The following is an 18,419-nucleotide window of genomic DNA, read 5'->3' on the forward strand; positions in this document are numbered from 1 at the left end:
CCGTACCGGAGTAAAAACATGCAGAGGTCAGCCTCTGAAGCCGAAGACTCCAGCCGTGCAATAATTTGTTGCAGTGCGACATCACGCCTTTGTTCGTCTCCAATACGTGTGAGGCTCGCGATCTGCATGACACAGGCTGTTTTAGAGCCGCCGGAGTCACATTCGGGTGGGTCCACCGGGTGACGGGATAGATAGTCCGCATCCTGATGTAATCGACCAGACTTGTAGATGAAGGAATAGGAGTACCCCCGCAGCCGCAATGCCTAGCGACCGAGGCGGCCAGTTGGATCTTTCAGGGATGAAAGCCAACATAATGCTCAGTGACAACAGAGAACTGTCGGCCGTAGAGGTAGGGTCAAAATTTTGCGACGGCCCAGACAAGAGCTAGACATTCTCTCTCGGTGATGAAGTAGCTCTGCTCGGATCTCGAAAGAAGACGGCGTAAGTTATCACTCGGTCGTGTGCATGCTGCTGTTGTGCTAAAACAGTGCCTATGCCATAACCGCTTGCATCGGTGCGGATTTCCGTATGGGCGGAGTCATCAGAGTGAGCCAGAATAGAGGGTGTCGTAAGTAGGGTTATGAGAGTGGTAAAAGTGAAGCTTGTGAAGGAGCCCAGGAGAAATGCACGTCTTTCTTAAGAAGTTCGGTAAGTGGCTGGGCGATAGTTGCAAAATCGCTCAAGAAACGACGAAAATACAAGCGGAGGCCAATAAAGCTGCGAAAGTCATGGATGGAAAGTGGTACGGGAAAATCGACCACTGCACGAACCTTGTCGGGGTCTGGCCTGATACCTGCAGCGTCTACAAGGTTCCCAAGAACTGTAATTTCACGGCCACCAAAGTTGCATTTGCAGGAATTCAACTGCAGGCCAGCTCACCGGAACACATTAAGAACCACTGGCAGACACTGCAAGTGACTTGAAAAAGTAGAAAAAAACACGACGACATTGTCGAGGTAGCATAGGCAAGTGGACCATTTCAAGCCTCGAAGAAAGGAGTCCATCATGCATTCGAATTTTGCAAGGGCATTGCATAGACCAAACGACATGACCTTGAATTGATAATGACCCTCTGGCGTTATAAACGCGGTCTTTTCCCGATCATTCTGGTCCATTGCAATTTGCCAATAGCCCGAATTGAGGTCCATCGAGGAAAGCTACGTAGCTCGGTAGAGACAGTCAAGCAGGTCGTCAATTCGCGGCAATGGATAAACGTCCTTTTTAGTGATATTGTTTAGGTGACGATAGTCGGCGCAGAAACGCCGATTGTTATCGTTCTTCTTTACGAGGACAACAGGGGAAGCCCAAGGGCTGCAACAACGCTCAATGATTTCCTTTTCGAGCAACTTGTCGACATTCTTCCGGAATGAACGTGACGTTCAGTCGAGGACACTCGATAAAGACGCCGATGAATTGGGCTAGCATCATGAGTGTTTATCTGGTGTGCTACTTTAGAGGTTTGGCCCAACGGCCCGCCGTCAAAATCAAAATACGTCCCGGTATGACGCCAGCAAGCAGCCCAGCTCCTGAAAGTTGGACGTAGAAAGGCCAGGTGCTATCATTCAGGTGCTATCAAAGGTCAGGTGCCATCTGTCCACTAGACACACACGACATCATGAAGCACATTCTTTAATTCCGTATTTTGCTAAAATGAGCACGTTTCAGTTTTCCTTTTTTCCGCGTACTGTATTAGAATGGAACCGTCTAACTTAGAGCCTTGATACGTACTGTTCTTTGGCATTTCCATTTGCGGTATTTTTTTCTCATGCTACGTACTATTATTTCGTGTTATGTTTCCATTTTGCGTAATGTTTTCCTATATTATCTTTTGAGTTTGCACTTTTATCCTACCGCTTGTACCTGCCCTGCATGGACCAATTCTTGGTCTGCCGTATGAAAAAAATAAACAAATTTCATCGATGTTGTCGGGTATCTTGGACTGTTTCTTGGGGAAAGAAGACGGTAAGGCGGTATCAGGATCAATAGAAAACTGGGCGTGTTCTTTAAGGGCAGATACACTCTCCAATCTGATGCCTTGCAGCAAGATTTGGACAATGGTGCTGAAGTTGAGAAGCGGAACGTACGTGCGGTTGTCAGCAACCGTCACAACTGCATGCGGTAGGGCTACGTTGCGCGTCGGGATCACGTCTAGCGTCGGTGATAGCACGTAGTAGAGGCTTTGGGTATCAGCCGAACAAATTCGACAGAGCACAAGTGCGCGAGTGGGTCATCGGCAGCCTCTTCGGGCAGACAGAGTTCCACCGGTAGTAGACCGGTGGCACAATCGATGAGGGCTGAGTGGGACGACAGGAAATCATTGCCAAGGATTAGTTCGTAAGGGCACTGGTCCAGGATGGCGAACAGAACTGTGGCATTGTGTCCAGCGATGCTCACGTGGGCGGTGCACATTCGAACGACGGGAGGCGTACTGCCATCAGTGACTCGTATGGCAATTGAAGTAGTGGGTGTGAGGACTTTGCCGAGACACTTATGAAGGTGCGAACTCATTAATGATAAATGTGCACCTGTGTCAATTAGCGCCGACACTTTCACACCGTCTACTTCAACGTCCAAGATGTTTCCAGCTGTGTCACGGTCAAAACAGGATTCTCAGGTCGGGCAGGCGATGCAGCGGCACCTCCGGGCGATGCATCTTTTAGTTTTCCGAGAAGGGTCCAGCGGAATTGGGCGATGGGGACCGACGAAGAAGTGCGGAGCGTGACCGACGATTACGTGGCGACGGGGAACGGATGGAACTTCGTGCGGTCAAGGTTGAGTGATTATGATGCACTTGAGACCCCTCCCCAAATGTCGGGTATCTGGAATCCTGGCGGCTGTGGGGCAGGAAGGACCGATATGGTGGATACGTCGGATTGCTGCAGTGGCGAGTAATATGGCCAATCCCTCTCCAGTTGAAGCAGATCGGCCTGTCATAGTGTGTACGCCACACTGCTGGGTCACGACATCGGTGATAAGTGGGCTCCCGGGGTCGAATGGGCGACGGCTTCATGGCCGCACCAGGCCCAGCAACAGCGTGTCCAGCTCCTGGCGCAAAAGCGCATGAATTAGCACAATGCTTGGTCCAGGTTCGTGGTTGCGGCTATGAAAAGCAGTAGGTGAAGCGGCCTCTATCTCGCGTCGAATGCGTCAACGATTACTTTCAATATGTGGCCAAATTGGTCTGATTCCGACATCGTGTGATCGATCTTGCGACAAAGGGCCAACATATCCTGAATGTGTGCGATGTAGGATTCGGTAGTGGTCTGCATTCGAGAGGCGAGTTTTTGTTTTGCGGCGCGCTGACGACCATCTGGCTGACCAAAAAGATTCCGAAACTTCTGCTTGCAAAGGTCCCAGCTTGTGAGTTTCGCTTCGTGCGTGTCGTACCACACGTGAGCTGTGCCTTGGAGGTAGAATACAAGGTTTGCCAGCATCAACGTCGGGTCCCAGCTATTGGAGGCACTAATGCGTTCGTACCAGTTCAACCAGTCGTCTACATCGACATGGCCAGTTCCGGTAAATGTACCGGGTTCACGAACTTGCGCTAAGATGACCGATGGTGTTGCCGATGGCGAGGCAACTGCAGATGACTCACGTTGAATATCCAGTAGTCCAGTCTGCGTCGCCATTGCTTTCGGTCGCACGAGGTGTCCACTGCTGAGTTCCGTGTTGTCGTGGCGTTACCCCGCACTTCCACCAAAATGTAACAAGGAAAGTGAGAGGTAATTATGTATTTACAGGAGTCTATATAGTCGTGCGTATAGTAGGCAATATGGCGAAATCCATACACGAGCCGAGGCGCGCCTTCATCGTCTTCCTGTCGCTGCGTCCTCGTGCGCGCGCTTGGCTAACGGTCCCGTGACAGTATATATATATATATATATATATATATATATGCAACCGTCAGTTCAACTTCGCTCATAGGCGAGACAGGATTTGTCTCGAGCGAGTGCTAGAGCAACATTTTTGATTCTGGTGAACGCTGTTCCAAATCTTGGATCCGGGACATCAAAAAATGTGATGCAACGGTTGCGTATTTCTCTCGAATTTCCGGCTAGATCGCCACTACGTTATTATTTTTTAGAATTTCACGGGTGTAGTAGCTAAAAGGGTGAAGCAGCTAAAAATGATCAGAAATAGAAATTTTTCTAGCCACAAAGCTCAAATTTCCCGAAGTCGTTCCCAGGTGACTCGTCTTGATATATCAATCAAATCCTAATTGATAACTAAATTTATAAAAGAGCTTCAGTTTTTTAATGGCGGTGTCTCTTGAATTGACCCATGTTGAGTGGGCGCCCACTGAGAGAGGCAACGAGTGATTTCGCGCTTGATGTCCTGCATTTCTGGGAGTGACCTGTATCAGGTGTGTTCTTCTTTAGCACATGATCGCAGGGAGAGGCCTTCGTCCTGCAGTGGACATAAAATATAGGCTGATGATGATGATGATGATGATGATGAAAATTGGATTAGGGTGCATACGGCAGGCATTTCCAAGTCCTGAGTGGGAGCTTACCTCTGTCGTCGAAAAGAAAACTACGATCATTGTATTCTACTTGTGTTAACATATGGGGCAGCAACTTGGATGTTAACACAGAAGCTCCAGAACAAGTAAAGGTGCGCACAAAGAGCGATGGAACGAAAAATGTTAGGCCTAATGTTAAGAGACAGGGAGAGAGCGGTGTTGATCAGAGAACAAACGGGGATAACCGATAAAACAAACGGGGATAGCCGATAGCCGAAAGTGGAGCTTGGCAGGCCATGTAATGCGTTGGATGGATAACCGGTGGACCATTAGAGTTACAGAATGAATACCAAGAGAAGGGAAGTGCAGTCGAGGACGGCAAAAAACTGTGTGGGGCGAAGTTAGGAAATTTGCAGGCGCAAGTTGGAATCAGCCAGCGCAAGACAGGGGTAACTGGAAATCACACGGAGAGGCCTTCGGGCGGCAGTGGACATGAATATAGGCTGATTATGATTAATTATGATGCAGATTTGGAGGGACCATGTCGAACTTCTGTTTGCCTGACATGTTTTCACCTTGGATGCAGTTGATCGGAGGAAAAAAGAGGCTTATCTTAGCCCGTGGAATGTACTCTCAACCTAATTATCCGATTTGTGTTCGATCTCAACTCATTTTTTATACTGAAGCTACTGGATATCGCCACAACTTATCCTATTACGAGAAAGACCCAGTGGTAAGTAGCCTATTATTATGTACCATAGTTGCAGTTTATTTACCTTTGAATGACGACAGAAGGATACGTCTAGGCCACAACTATTTCTTTCCTAAAGAAATTAATAAACATTTATTTGCTTCATAGTTAGGCCTGCGGCTGAGGCTGTCTTAGAAGCCAACATTGAAAATTTAGGTCCCACAATGCCATGGTTGTTCAGTGGCTATGGTGTTGGGTTGCTAAGCACGAGGTCGCGGGATCGAATCCCGGCCACGGCGGCCGCATTTCGGTGGGGGCGAAATGCGAAAACACCCGCGTACTTAGATTTAGGTGCACGTTAAAGAACCTCAGGTGGTCCAAATTTCTGGAATCCCCCACTACGGCGTGCCTCATAATCAGATCGAGGTTTTGGAACGTAAAACCCCTTAATTTAATTTTTTAGGTCCCACAATTTGTCATAATTTTTCTTTTTTAAAAGAGCATATTGCCGGCGAACAATGCCTTCTGAATTGTTTTCTTATATGTGTTTTGTGGTCAGCGTCTGGCCGCGCCCGGTTGTCTGGTTTGGTAGTTGAAATGTTTTGCCCTGTCGTCACTGGTACGCTGCGGGGTGAGACACTGACTCGCTTCTCGGCGAACGCTGGCGGCGTCTCAGACACTCGAACGCAGCGGATAGTGGGAAAGGGACGCTTCCGCTCGGGACGGCGGCCAGTAGAAGGAACCCGCCGGGCGCCTGCGCACGTCGCTCTGTTGTCTGCTCCTTCACCGCTTATATTTTCTTTGAATTTCGCGGAAGAAACGTTCGGCACAATAAACCTTGTTTACTGAAAGAACCCTGCATCGTCCTCGGCTCCGTGACGTCTGGTAGAGGTCCGGGATACATGAACCCTAAACCCCGGCAAGTTGCCAGGCGAGCCCAACTCGTCCCAGCCGCCGACAGAAACGTCTTCAGGCGGAATGTGGACTGCTTCCAGAGAAACTGAAAGTGAACAACGCTGCCACCATGACCAACGATACCAATCCTCCAGTAGTTCTTCAGAAACCCAGGGAGGCTCCAACATTTCATGGCTCACCCTCGGAGGATCCCGAAGATTGGTTGGAGCAAGTCCAACGAGTCAGGCTGTTTAACCGCTGGGACGATGAGAAGACAATGAGGCGAGTCTTGTTCTACCTTGAACAGTCCGCTAGGACCTGGTTTAAAAATTATCAGAGTTCCCTAGAGTCTTGGGAGGAATTTAGGACACAACCTTTAACGCCCTTCACCACGGTTGTGCGGTAGGAGCGGGCCGAGGTCTTGCTGCAGACGTGCATGCAACACCCTAACGTAGGTAACGAAGGTGTTGTTGTGTTCATCGAAGAGTTGGCTCTTCAGACGAGATGACCCCGCAATGGCGGAAGAAAACAAGTTACGCTTCTTAATGCGTAGCGTGAAAGAAGAACTGTTTTCTGGGCTTGTCCGTAATCTGCCCAAAACCATCGCCGAATTTGTGTCCGAGGCCACCACGAATGAGAAGGCCGTCGAAGTGCGTGCTAACCTGTATAACCGCCCCCCTGTTGGTACGGCCAATGCGAACAACGTTGACGCGATGCGGATTCCGACGGATACACTACACGAGACCTTCCGCGCAATAGTAAGAGAGGAGCTGCGGAAATTTTCCCAACGATGCCACAACCCCAAGTCGCTTAACTACACGACGGGATCCACGAAACGGTGCAACAAGCACTGGGGACTTATACGCTGCCGGAACCACCCCGTGAGCCGCAGGCTATGGCCTACACTGCTGCTGTTCGCTCCCTCGCCCGCCCGTACCTCGCCGTCAGGAGCCTTCGTACTACCGTTATTCGACTCCCGCCCGCCCACCTATGGTGCAACGCCCAACACCAAGGAAGACCGACGTGTGGCGAACCCCCGACCGCCGTCCGCTGTGTTACCACTGCGGCGAAGGCGGCCACATATACCATCGCTTCCCTACAAACAACTCGGCCTGCGAGGTTTCTCCGTCGACGCAACGCGCCCCTTGTCCGGCCAACGACCGACCGAGATCGACAAGTACCTGTCTCACACCAGCCGTGGACCAGCACGCTTCAACCGTTTGCCGTCGCCCCATCCATATGGATCAGCGAGCCGCCACAACAACACTGACTTCGCATGTGGAAGGTCCCCCAGCCCACGAAGGGGAAACTAAAAGCAGCAGCTTCCGGAGGTCAAGTTGCACCACGGCGAAAAAACGAAAACCCTCCCACGACGCACCAGCACACCAAAGATCAAAATTCAAGACGCGCCCAGAGCCCGACGCTCCGATATAATCCTGAAATGACCCCCCCCCCCCCCCCCTAAGACGACGACAGCCACACGACGCGGCGCCTACCCGACGAAACCAATCCAGCAATTAACAAGACCATGACAATGACGACGCTTAGCCACCGACCATCAACACGAACCAGCCGTGATACGACGCCCCGACGCACCCGAAACTCGAAAACGACTACTTCTAATATACAGCTATCCGTCGACGGTCTTGACGTAGTCGAACTAATCGACATGGAAGCCGACTATTCAGTGATGAGCGGATCATTTGCGTCGAAACTAAAAAAGTTACGACAACTTGGGACGGTCCACGCATACGCACAGCAGGAGGCCATCTCGTCACGCCTAGTGGAACCTGTACGTCGCGCATCACCACAAACCGTGCACCACGTACCCTGCTGCGTTCGTCATACTGCCCAACTTCTCGCGCGACGTTTTCCTAGGCATAGAATTTTTGACCGAGAACCGTGCTATTATTGATTTGCAGGCCAAGTTGATCAGTTTCTCCGCCAATCGTGTAGTGCCACCTAAACCAAGTGCTAACAACAACAACGTAGTTGTCTGAGGATTGCCGATGACCACGTCACCCTGCCTCCCCCGTGCAAGCCTGATGATCGCCGTCTACTCTCAAGACGCGGCTCCTGACACCGACGCTATCGTGGAGAACGACCAGAGCTTGCTTCTGGAGCGTGGTGTCTCCGTCGCAAGAAGTATCGTGCGCTTGAGGCACGGTAAATCCCACGTTCTCATCACGAATTTCACCAGGGAATATCAGCACCTAAACAAGGGCGCTTCTATTGCGCTCCTCGATGAAATTCAGGAAGCAAGTGACGTGATCGCCGTCGTCGACTTTCAGCGTGAACCGGATGACGCCTCCAAGCCTGCTGACTTCTTCGACGTGAACCCTGCGCTACCGCAAGAGAGAGATACAGATACGAAGAGGGAAAGGTAGGGAGGTTAACCAAGGACGTGCCCGGTTGGCTACTCTACACATGGGGAGGGGGAAATGAGAAGAATAGATAAGGGGAGAACAGAAAAAAAATTGTAGTCAGTCATTCGCAGAGACAGTCACAGAAGAATCTATGCTGTCACAAGCGTTCGTACAATCCAGTACTATTCAGGAACTAAAGAAGGGCTTTTGTGGCCTTTTGCATGCAAGAATGCATAGGCCATGGCCCAAGAATCTTTTATTCCGAGAGCGTTCTGTTATCTAATAGGTTGAGTTTAGCTTGGAGAATACGTCGCTTTGTGTCAAAAGATGAACAGTGACACAGAAGGTCCTCGAGAGTCTCGTCCCACCCGCAAAAATTGCACGCCGCACTGTTGGTCATCCCTATTAGGAACGAATAGGAGTTGATGAATCCGACACCCAACCATATGTGACACAGTAAAGTTGTTTCACGACGGGAGAGTCCAGGAGGTAGGCGAAGTCGCAAGTTAGGTTCAAGAGAGTGCAAACATGAGTTGGCGAAACCCGGTGAATTCCATCGCAGAAGTATGATGTGGCGAGCAATTGATTGAAATTGCCGCGCAGCATCCGTTTTTGAGAGTGGTATAGGAACCAGCTGATGTTTGTAATGAGCCGAGCGTGCTGCTTCATTTGCGCTGTCGTTGCCGACAATTCCGCAGTGGCTCGGCAACCATTGAAATACAATGTCGTGTCCTGCTTGGAGCGCGTGATGATTAGCGTGCCTAATTTCGCGAATTAGCTGCTCGTGTAACGCTTGTTGTAGGGAAAACTGCATAGTTTGTAGAGCTGCTTTCGAATCAGCAAAAATGGCCCAATGATTTGGGCTGCTGGAGCACGTAATTCAGTGCACCTTGAAGAGGCTACAAGAAAAACAGGAAAAGCTAAAGGCTTTGCTGTGCCGCTACAGCGATTGCTTTTCGTCGACTTCGAAGCTACGTCAGACGCCCATTGCAAAGCATCGGATAATTACCAAAGATGGCACCCGACCAACGTGACAGTCACCTTGCCATGTGTCTTCCCACGAGCGCGAAGCGATCCGAACACAAGTTGAAGACATGCTCAGCGACGACATCATACAACCATCGAAAAGTCCCTGGCCTGTCCCAGTTGTGCTCGTGAATAAAAAAGTCGGCACTCGGAGGTAGGTAGGCTTCCCAGGTAGGCGGCCGTGGTGTCCAGGGCTCTCTGGAGGGCCAGGCACACGTGGCGGCTTGACTGCGGCGGTCCCCGCACCCACAGGGCGATGTCATCCGCGTAGATGGAGCACTCCACCTTGTAGTGAGGGTCGGTCGGCAGTGCAGCAGGCAACCGGGCCAGGGCGAGGTTGAAGAGAAACGGGCTCACCACTGACCCTTGTGGTACGCCTGCTGCGACCGGACGGGGAGTGCTCCTTGCATGGCCCACGCGGACCCTGAGGGTGCGGTCGTTCAGGAACGATGACAGGAACCGCCGCAGGTTGCCGCCAATGCCCAGGAGGTCCAGAGCCTGCTGGACGACCGCATGTGGGAGGCCATCGAACGCCCCCTTGACGTCGATGAGGAGGAGCATGGCGAGGTCTCCGCTGGCCCTGGCGTCCTCCAGGGTGGAGACGACGTCTGCGATGGAGTCCGCAGTGCACCTTCGGCGCCGGAAGCCTGTCTGCTGGTCCGCGAGGAACCCGCAGGCGCGGGCCACCCATTCGAGCCGTGCCAGAGCAATGGCCTCCATCACCTTGCAGGCAGCGGAGGTGAGAGAGACCGGTCGGTATGAGGACAGCTCGTTATCCGGCTTATTGCTCTTCAGAATGGGGGCCACGATGGCTGTGCGCCAGGCCTCCGGCACCTGTCCTGACCACCAGATGTTGTTGTAGCAGTCGAGCAGGCGTCGTTGTTCACTGGTGGCCAGGTTGCCGAGCATCTGGAGTGTCACTCCGTCTGCTCCCGGTGCACTGCGACGCTTGCCCCTCCTCAGGGCCGTCTGCAGCTCGTGGAGAGTCAGTGGGTCCTGGCAGATGGCCGCGATCTGGCTGGTTGCCCACTCCGGATGCAGCTCCAGCAGGCAGGTAGGCGGGTTGGCAGGGGGAAGTCCGACCGGCAGGATGGCCGCAGCGAGGGCAGCCGGGGGGGGCGAAGTGGTCCGCTAGCAACTCCGCCAGGGCCGCCTCGCTGATGCCCAGCGAGATAGCCACCGCGAGGATGGGGTGGCGGTTGACCTTCCTGCCGGTCAGGGACTTTAGGAGACGCCAGGCCAGGGGGCCCTTGGAGCGGTTCTCGATGGTGGCGCAGAGGCTCCCCCAGCTCTGGCTCCTTCTGCGCCTGGCCTGTCGTCTGCAGCGGGCATCCGCTCTCCTGTATTCGGTCCAGTGCTCTGCATTGCCCGTCCGGATTGCTCGGCGCTCCACGCGTCGCCTGGACGCACGGAGGTTGAGCAGGAGCAGATCCGGGGCAGGAGTATCGGGCAGAGCAGAGCACTGGACTGTGGCTGCCTGGGCGCACTCCATGATGACACTCAGGAGGTCACAGCCATCTTCCAACTCACTGCAGCGCTTCCTGAACAGGGACCAGTCTGTGACGTGGTATGTTCGTGACCTCGGCCTTCTCCCACACCCGGGGGTGATCAAGATGGGGAAGTGATCAGATCCCTAAGTGTCGGGAGTTGTAGCCCAGTCATAGGAGCGCTGCTCGGTGGTAAGGGAGAGGTCGATGGCTGTGCTCACCCCACGGCGGACGTACGTGGGTCCTCCTTTGTTGAGTACCACCAGGCCTGCTCGGCTGATGGCGTTGCAGAGGTCCCTGCCTCGGCGGGTGCACCTGCGGCTGCCCCAGTCGGTGTGGTGGGCGTTGAAGTCACCGCACAGGACTGCATGTCCGCCGAGGCGTGCTGCAAGCCGCACCAGGCTGGAGGGGTCCCACTGTTGTCCAGGACGAACGTAGACGCTCGCCACGGTCGTGTCCAGTCTGTCAAGGCGTACCGTGACAGCACAGCACTCCATGGCGCCGCCTACGACGTCCGAGACTGGGGTCACCGAGTGGGCCAGGCTGCTGCGGACGTAGATGGCAGTCCTCGGCTTCCCCTTCTTGTGGGCACCCTCCAGGCAGGGAGCGTCCGTGCAGCTCTGCGTCGAGCAGGTGGTGGCGCCAGAGTAGCCCGTGTATCCCGGCAGCCGCAGGTCCTCGGCCACAGTGTACACCTCCTGCAGTGCGAGGACGTCGAAATCACACCGCAGGAGGTGCGCGCACAGCTCTGCATGCCGCCGCCGCAGTGAGTTGGTGTTCCATTGGAGAACACTCGGGCGGCGACGGCATTTCCCAGCTGTGGCTGGTGAGGGATCAGCCATGCTGGTTGACTGTGGTCGGGACTGCCACTGCCTGCAGGCAGATGGCTCGGAGGGGGCTCTCGGCAGGCAGCATCTCCCCGATGGCCTTCAGGGCGAGCTGCAGGCTGGCAATGATCTGGTCCCGAGGGTCCGGGCCAGGCATTGCCAGTGATGCTGGTGCTGTGGTGGGCTCGCTCCCAGGGGTGGCAGGCGGCTGGCGTCGCTGCTTCCGTGGGGCCGGTGTGGGGTGCCGTCCGGGGGGCGCTGCCTTCTGCTGGGGCGCCTGTGGGAGGCCGGCCAGTGCCTGTGCATAAGACAGGCCCTGCACAGGCGTTGAGGTGGCCTTGGCCTGCAGGTTCTCCTCCCGGACACCAGCGCGGACTGCCCGGCGGGAGAGGGGAGCAGGGGCAGTTGCCAAGATGGTGGCCACCCTGCGTTCCTCCTGCCACCTGGGGCAGGCAGGAGTATTTGCGGGGTGGTGGCCACCGCAGTTGCGGCAGTGGGCCGCGTTGGGGCAGCTGTCACCCTGCTCGTGAGACCTCCCACAATGACGGCAGCTGGATGGCGAGTCGCAGGAGGCAGCCACGTGCCCAAAGCGGCCACACTGCTGGCACTGCAGTGGACGCGGTCTGGACGGCCGCACCCTGAACCGGAGCTTGTAGAGGCTCACATGCTTAGGGGGGACCAGCCCCGCGAACCGGATGGTGATGGTGTCGGCCTCCCCGGTAGCAGCCAGCACTGGGACTCCCGACTCGATGGCCCCCAGCAGGTCCGCGTCTGCGGGGATGCCGTCGGCGCCGTGGACAAAACCAGTGCTCCTGCCTCGCTGGGCAGGCTGCCGGGCAGTCACCGGTATTCCCCGGAGCTCCGTGGTGGCCATCAGCTCCTCTAAGCACCTCTGGGTGGTGGCGTCGGCGGCCACGATGTTGCGCCTGTGATTGACTCTCACAGCGGCAACACCTGGCCGCGCTGAGAGCACCGCCGCAAGAGAGAGGCGTGGTGCTCCTCTGAAGGTGCCACCCACCACAGATGGGCGGAAGAGGGCCGTGCCAATGACGGCGGGGTCCACCGGGATGGCAGCACTCACTGGTGCCCTTGCGCGGCGGCGATCGGCCTTGGACAGCACCAGCTGGAAGCCCTCAGCTGGTGGTGCATGGGTGGATGGGGCCTCCTGTGCAGCAGTCTTGGCTGTGGGTGTGCCGGAGCCCGCCAGAGTGGGCCTCGGGGCAGGAGGGGCAGCAGGGGGGGAAGCCTGTTTGGGTGCAGAGCTTTTCCCCGCCTTCTTCTGCTTCTTCTTCTTGTTTTTCCCCTCCTGCCTCGGTAGAGTGGGGTGGGGGGGATCCTTTAGGAACCTCGCCGCTGGGTGGGCGAGGCCGTGCTGCATCGGACCGGCTGGGGCTGTGTCTGCTCGGGGATCGTGCGCGAGCCCCAACGGCACAGACTCGGGCGCGTCACGAGCGTCCGCCGTAGCAGACGACGCAGCAGGGCTCGCGCCAGCCTCGCCGGCAGCCGGAGGAGCGACCGTGTTGATGCGCGCGCCCTCCCTCGGGGAGAGCGCGAAGGAGGCAGCGGACGACTCGCCGGGCGTCCGAGGGGCGGCGCTGGTGCTCGAGGGAAGCAGGAGAGCCGGCGCAGGCGGCGGATCGGCGGGGGCGCCATCTCTTGCCGCGGGCGGTGACGAGGAGGCGGCTGAGTCCCCCGGGCGCCGGGAGATGGCGTCGCCGTCGTCCCTGCTCTCCGGGCAAGGTGGGGCGGTCGGCGGCGGCAGGTAAGTGGTTCTTGAGGGAAAGGGAAAGGTTGGCGCTATCTTCTGCAGCCCTTGAGGGAGCACGGCTCAGCGCCAACGGGGAGGGGTAAGTGGGAGCGAAAGAAGGGATAGAGTGGAGACGCCACGGCTGGGCGAAGCAAAACCGGCAGGCATAGGCGGCACGTATCAGGCCGAGATGGAAGGCCTTGGTGTGCTGCAGAGTCTGCAGGGGTGTTGTGCCAGGCCGGTCAAGCCCGGGGTGGAGTGGGAGGCCGTGAGGCCTTCCCGCTTGTAGAAATGTCCTTAGAGGCGTGCGGAGAGCCCTGACGAGTCAAGGAACTCCACGACGCCTCGAAGTGCAGAAAGGTGGTGTCGGCCGGGGAAGAGGAGATCTTCCTCCTTGCCACAGGGGAGGCCCAGGCGGCGGAACTCCTGCAGGAGTGGGCCCCGCTGCTGGAGGTACGCCGGGCAGGCCAGCAGGAGATGTTCGATCGTCTCCGGCTCCCCGCAGGAGCTGCAGGCCGGGGACGTCGCTCGTCCCAGTCGGTAGCTGCGTGCTGCCGTCCAGCTGCAGCCGATGCGGAGCCGGAGAAGGAGCGAGGTCTCCCTGCGAGCCAAGCCTCGCTGGGGGAGTGGTCGTGGGGGGCATCCCAGTGCCACCCGTTTGTCTGGGTGGTGGGTCGCCAGGTGTCGCCGCAGCCTCAGTCCTGTGAAGTCGCCCTCCGTCACGGCCCGACTGAGGGGCACAGTGATGTGGTGGGCGTCCTTCGCCAGGGTGTCGGCTGCCTCGTTGCCCGGGATCCCTACGTGGGCGGGGATCCAGTGCAGGGACACCGGGTGGCGCGGCGGCAGCTTGCGGCGACCGGTTTGCTCCTCCTCCTCGCTCTCTGCTTCGCGCGTGCGTTTGCGCGAGGAGGAGGAGTCCATGGCCTCCTCGTCGTCCGAAGGGGGCAGCGGGGCGGCGCTGGCCAAGTCTGCAATGGCGGCGACTTGCTCCGCGGGGAGAAGGCTCGCCTGGGGGGAAGGCGCCGCCGGCGCCACGTGTGTCTCGGTGACGGCGGCCGCGGCGGCAGCTGCTTGGGTGGTGGTGGCCTGTTTCTTTATCCACGCGTCCACGATCTCGGCGGCGCGCACCTCTAGTTCGCCTCGCTCACGCGACGCTTGTAGCGCTTGTAGCGTCACGGGCACAAGGGTCGCGAGAGACGCGCTCGCACTTCGACGATGGCCCGCGCGCGGCGGGCGCTCTCCTGGCCTGCGGAAGCCCTCCATGCCGCTCGGCTCTGCAGTCAACACGCGAACCGCGCGGCACAGGGGGCAAACACACTACACGCACGTCGCGCGCACAGCACCGACCACGCGATGCGCGCACGAGGCGGCACAGCCGGGGACGCGGCACAGATGTCGGGTTGGGCACGCCACTCGCGGAGCACAACACTGAAGCAAATCCACTCGTCGCACGATGCAATCCCGCAGGGAACACACGAGGTTGCGCGTTGGGACGCGCAAATCGTGCGCGGCTGCAGGTGACGTCGCCGACGATGGTGAGCCACGCGGCTCGTGCAGCACACGCCGGGGCGAAGTGCAGGCACGACCGCACGGGAGAAGAGCTAGGCGCGACTGGCGAGGCGAGGTCGTCGGAGCGAGACGCAACTCAACCTCTCTCTTCGACAGTCAGGGCGAACTCTCCGTTGTCTTGTGTGTGTTCGAAGCGAGGTGCGTGTTTCCCTCTCTTTCTTTTGTGTGCCGCACAGGCTGTGTGGTTTGGTAGTAGGAATGATTCACCCTATCGTTACTGGCATGCTGCGGGGCGAGACGCTGACTCGTTTCTCGGCGAACGCTGGCGGCGTCTCGCACACGAACGCAGCGGAGAGTGGGAGAGGAACGCTTTCGCTCGTCACGGCGGCCAGTAGAAGTAAAGTCCCTAAAAAAAATGTCACAGTTTCGCCCTAAGGGCGAAGCAATGAATGCGATAGCAACACAGCAATGTCATACGAAGTAAGGTGAGCGGCTTTGGTAGCAACAACACGCAGAACTGTTGTCGACGCCATCGGCGTTTTGCCCGCGTTAGCTCAAAATGCGTGCGGCGTTGGTGACTGTTGCTGGAGCCTCTGATATAAATAGGCACTTGGTGCCGCAGCTAAACGTCGCCTCCCTTCCCTCCCCCTCCCCCACGGCCTCTCGCGCGTCCGAAGAAGGCGCGTTTGCTCTACATATATGGTGATTGTAAAGGAGAAAAGAGACGCCTACTTCTGCAGCCCTTAAGCGAGCACGGCGCAGAACGCGCGTTTGTTCTCCGCCGTGCGTTCACTCCCCGTGAAAGACGCGCCCCTCGCGCCCTTTCACTCGCACATACAGCGTTCGGCGCGCGGCGACGATTTCATCTCCAAATGACGTCATACGGAACCTCACGGCGACGGCGACGGCGACGGCGACGGCGACGCCGACGGCAGAAATCTGCTTTTGAGTGTCCATATAATTGCTATCGCAATAAAATAAAGTGTGTATGTAAGTGGTTCTTGAGGGAAAGGGAAAGGTTGGCGCTATCTTCTGCAGCCCTTGAGGGAGCACGGCTCAGCGCCAATTAAAATAAAGTAGCGCCAACCGCACCCCTTCGCCTCTGCCTCCTCTCTCAGCAGCTGCAGCTGCGCCCCTACAGCGTCCAGGAGGAAACTACGGACGCGAAAGCGAAAGCGGCGCGCGGCGGCGCTCGGGCAGCCGCTCGGCGAACGGTACGCCGGTGTCGTCTGTGGAACGCGCGCTCGTTTCGCAGGTGCGCGGCCGAGCTCGGGCAGCCGCTCGGCGAACGGTACGCCGGTGTCGTCTGTGGAACGCGCGATCGTTTCGCAGGTCTTCGACGGTGATCGTCCCGGGATGAAGCCATAGGCAGCGTATACACGGCACATGTTGCAACTGGCATGCACATTTACCATCGACGTGGATACACGCTCCATGCGCGAGACTCAAGCTTGAACGTACCGCAACACTGGATGCACGAATACAAGCAAAAAGATAAGGCAGATCACCCGTACTACCTCACAAAGCCGCGACGACGCAGAGTTCAAGTCAGTCCGACCAATACGCTGTAGCCACAATTCTCGCCGAACGGCATTTTCTTTTCCTCGCGGAAGGAAAAACAGCTTCTTTCCATTCTCGTACCTGTTTTTGCAACTGCGGGCACAGCAGGTCGGCATCGCGAGACGTGCAGGGCCAACGCGCCAGACTCGAACGCGGTGGAACGCCCGCCACAAAACACTCGCACGCCGTGCCAAAAATAAACAACGCAGTGGACAGACAAAATGGCGCCTTCACTACCTTCAGAAAAGCTAGTGCGTCGTGCTTGAAAAGCTTGCAGATTCTTAGCGCCGCCGAGTTTACACGGCGATAGTGGCGCTGCCATCGAGAGCGTCAGCGCCGATACAGTGTACTAGAAACCCCTTCTAGTACACTGTAGCGCCGAGCGCGTCCGCAAGCAAACGGTCGGCTCTCGCATCGAGTATTGCTTGCTTGAGGTGATGTTTTTTGCAGTGCAAGCGTTTTTATTATTTCACTGGTCTACAAAGCATGATACTTGCCGTATTTATCTCTCGAACACTCTTCCAATGAATCGCTTTAGACCGCAGCGCTCTAGTCCGTTTAGCGGAAAGATTTGAACAAGCCCATCTTTTCGGCCAACAGCCATGCCACCCCTCAACTGGCTCCATTTACAATCTGCAAGACACGCGGGAGAGGAGGAGCCTGCATGGGCGACACGAATGGCGCTACTTTATTTTTTTTAGGGACTTTAAGTAGAAGGAACCCGCCCATCGCCTGTGCACGTGGCTCGGTTGGCTGCTCCTTCGCCCCTCGTATTTTCTTTGAGGTTCAGCGGAGCACAAGTTCTCTCCAATAAACATTGTTTACTAACAAGGGCCGGTATTTTGTAGCGATGCCTTTCCGGTAATAATGCCTTTTCACGCTTATCGCGCTTTGTCAGTGGTCAGAGCGACGGTCCGCTCGCGTTATCAACGGTATCAGCCGGCCATGAGCGGTGGATGATAAGACTAGTATGGGATAAGTCATAAGGCATCGCTACAAAATCGCGGCCCAGGTTTATTGTTTACCTTGTATCGTCCTTGGCTCCGTGACAATATGCGTAAAAAAATAACTGCAGAACTCATCTCACTATAACTGTCGATGGTAATGCGAATAGCATTCGAGCAATGTAGCAAGCGAGCGTATTCTCGGAGTGAGGCTGATTTGAAAGATGTAGTCGTAATTATAAGGCTTTCGTTGCTTCGGCTATACGCCACATACTTTGATTTCGTTCCATTTTCCTATGACTCTCACTTGCCAAGGTCACGCATCAACACGGCGGCATGGCGATGACTGTATCACGCTGACATATTGACGATGGTATGACGAAGAAGGAATAATATCGATGGGACGAAAAGAGCGGTATAACGACAACGGCGTGCTAGCAATGATATGTCAATTCTTAAATTGTTACTATGAAGTAACGATGACTATATGAGGACAGTCAGATGACGACGGTGTCGTGACGGCAACTAGGGGAAGAAGCGGCAATGACGACAATGGCCCGACCATGGCGGCCTGATGATGATGGTATGACAATTGAAGCGCGATAGCGTCTGTCTGATCACGAGAGAATGACGACGATAGCGTGACGATTTATTGACTGCAGCACGATTACTTAAGAATGACGTACAAGCAATGACGTTGGTCGATGGACGAAGTTGGTATGATGGAGACAATGGGGTGACGTTGCTGAAATGATGGCAATGGTGAAACAGCGTGACGACGATGACATGATCACAAGAGTATGACGATGACTGTGTAACGACGATGGCTCATGATGATGGCACGATGAGTCGGATGTCGAACTTACACTGACGACGCTGTAATTACTGCGACAGCATCATGTTGAG

At 55.9% G+C, this 18,419-nt stretch overlaps 1 protein-coding gene across 7 annotated transcripts in view; it reads left to right on the forward strand.

Annotated features, from left to right (window-relative positions):
- The window catches only part of LOC119453786 (uncharacterized), a 139,964-nt gene that overhangs the window by 71,324 nt on the left and 50,221 nt on the right, over positions 1-18,419 (forward strand). For 6 of the 7 annotated variants that reach the window (XM_049668512.1, XM_037715841.2, XM_049668509.1 and 3 more), the window contains one exon: positions 5,049-5,195. The exons of the other annotated variant lie outside the window; for it this stretch is intronic. In XM_049668512.1, the coding sequence (XP_049524469.1) occupies positions 5,049-5,195 (147 nt within the window). The remainder of the gene's footprint in view (positions 1-5,048; positions 5,196-18,419) is intronic. 7 annotated transcript variants of the gene reach the window in all.

The sequence above is a fragment of the Dermacentor silvarum genome, chromosome 5, assembly GCF_013339745.2.
Source record: "Dermacentor silvarum isolate Dsil-2018 chromosome 5, BIME_Dsil_1.4, whole genome shotgun sequence".
NCBI classification, from domain to species: domain Eukaryota; kingdom Metazoa; phylum Arthropoda; class Arachnida; order Ixodida; family Ixodidae; genus Dermacentor; species Dermacentor silvarum.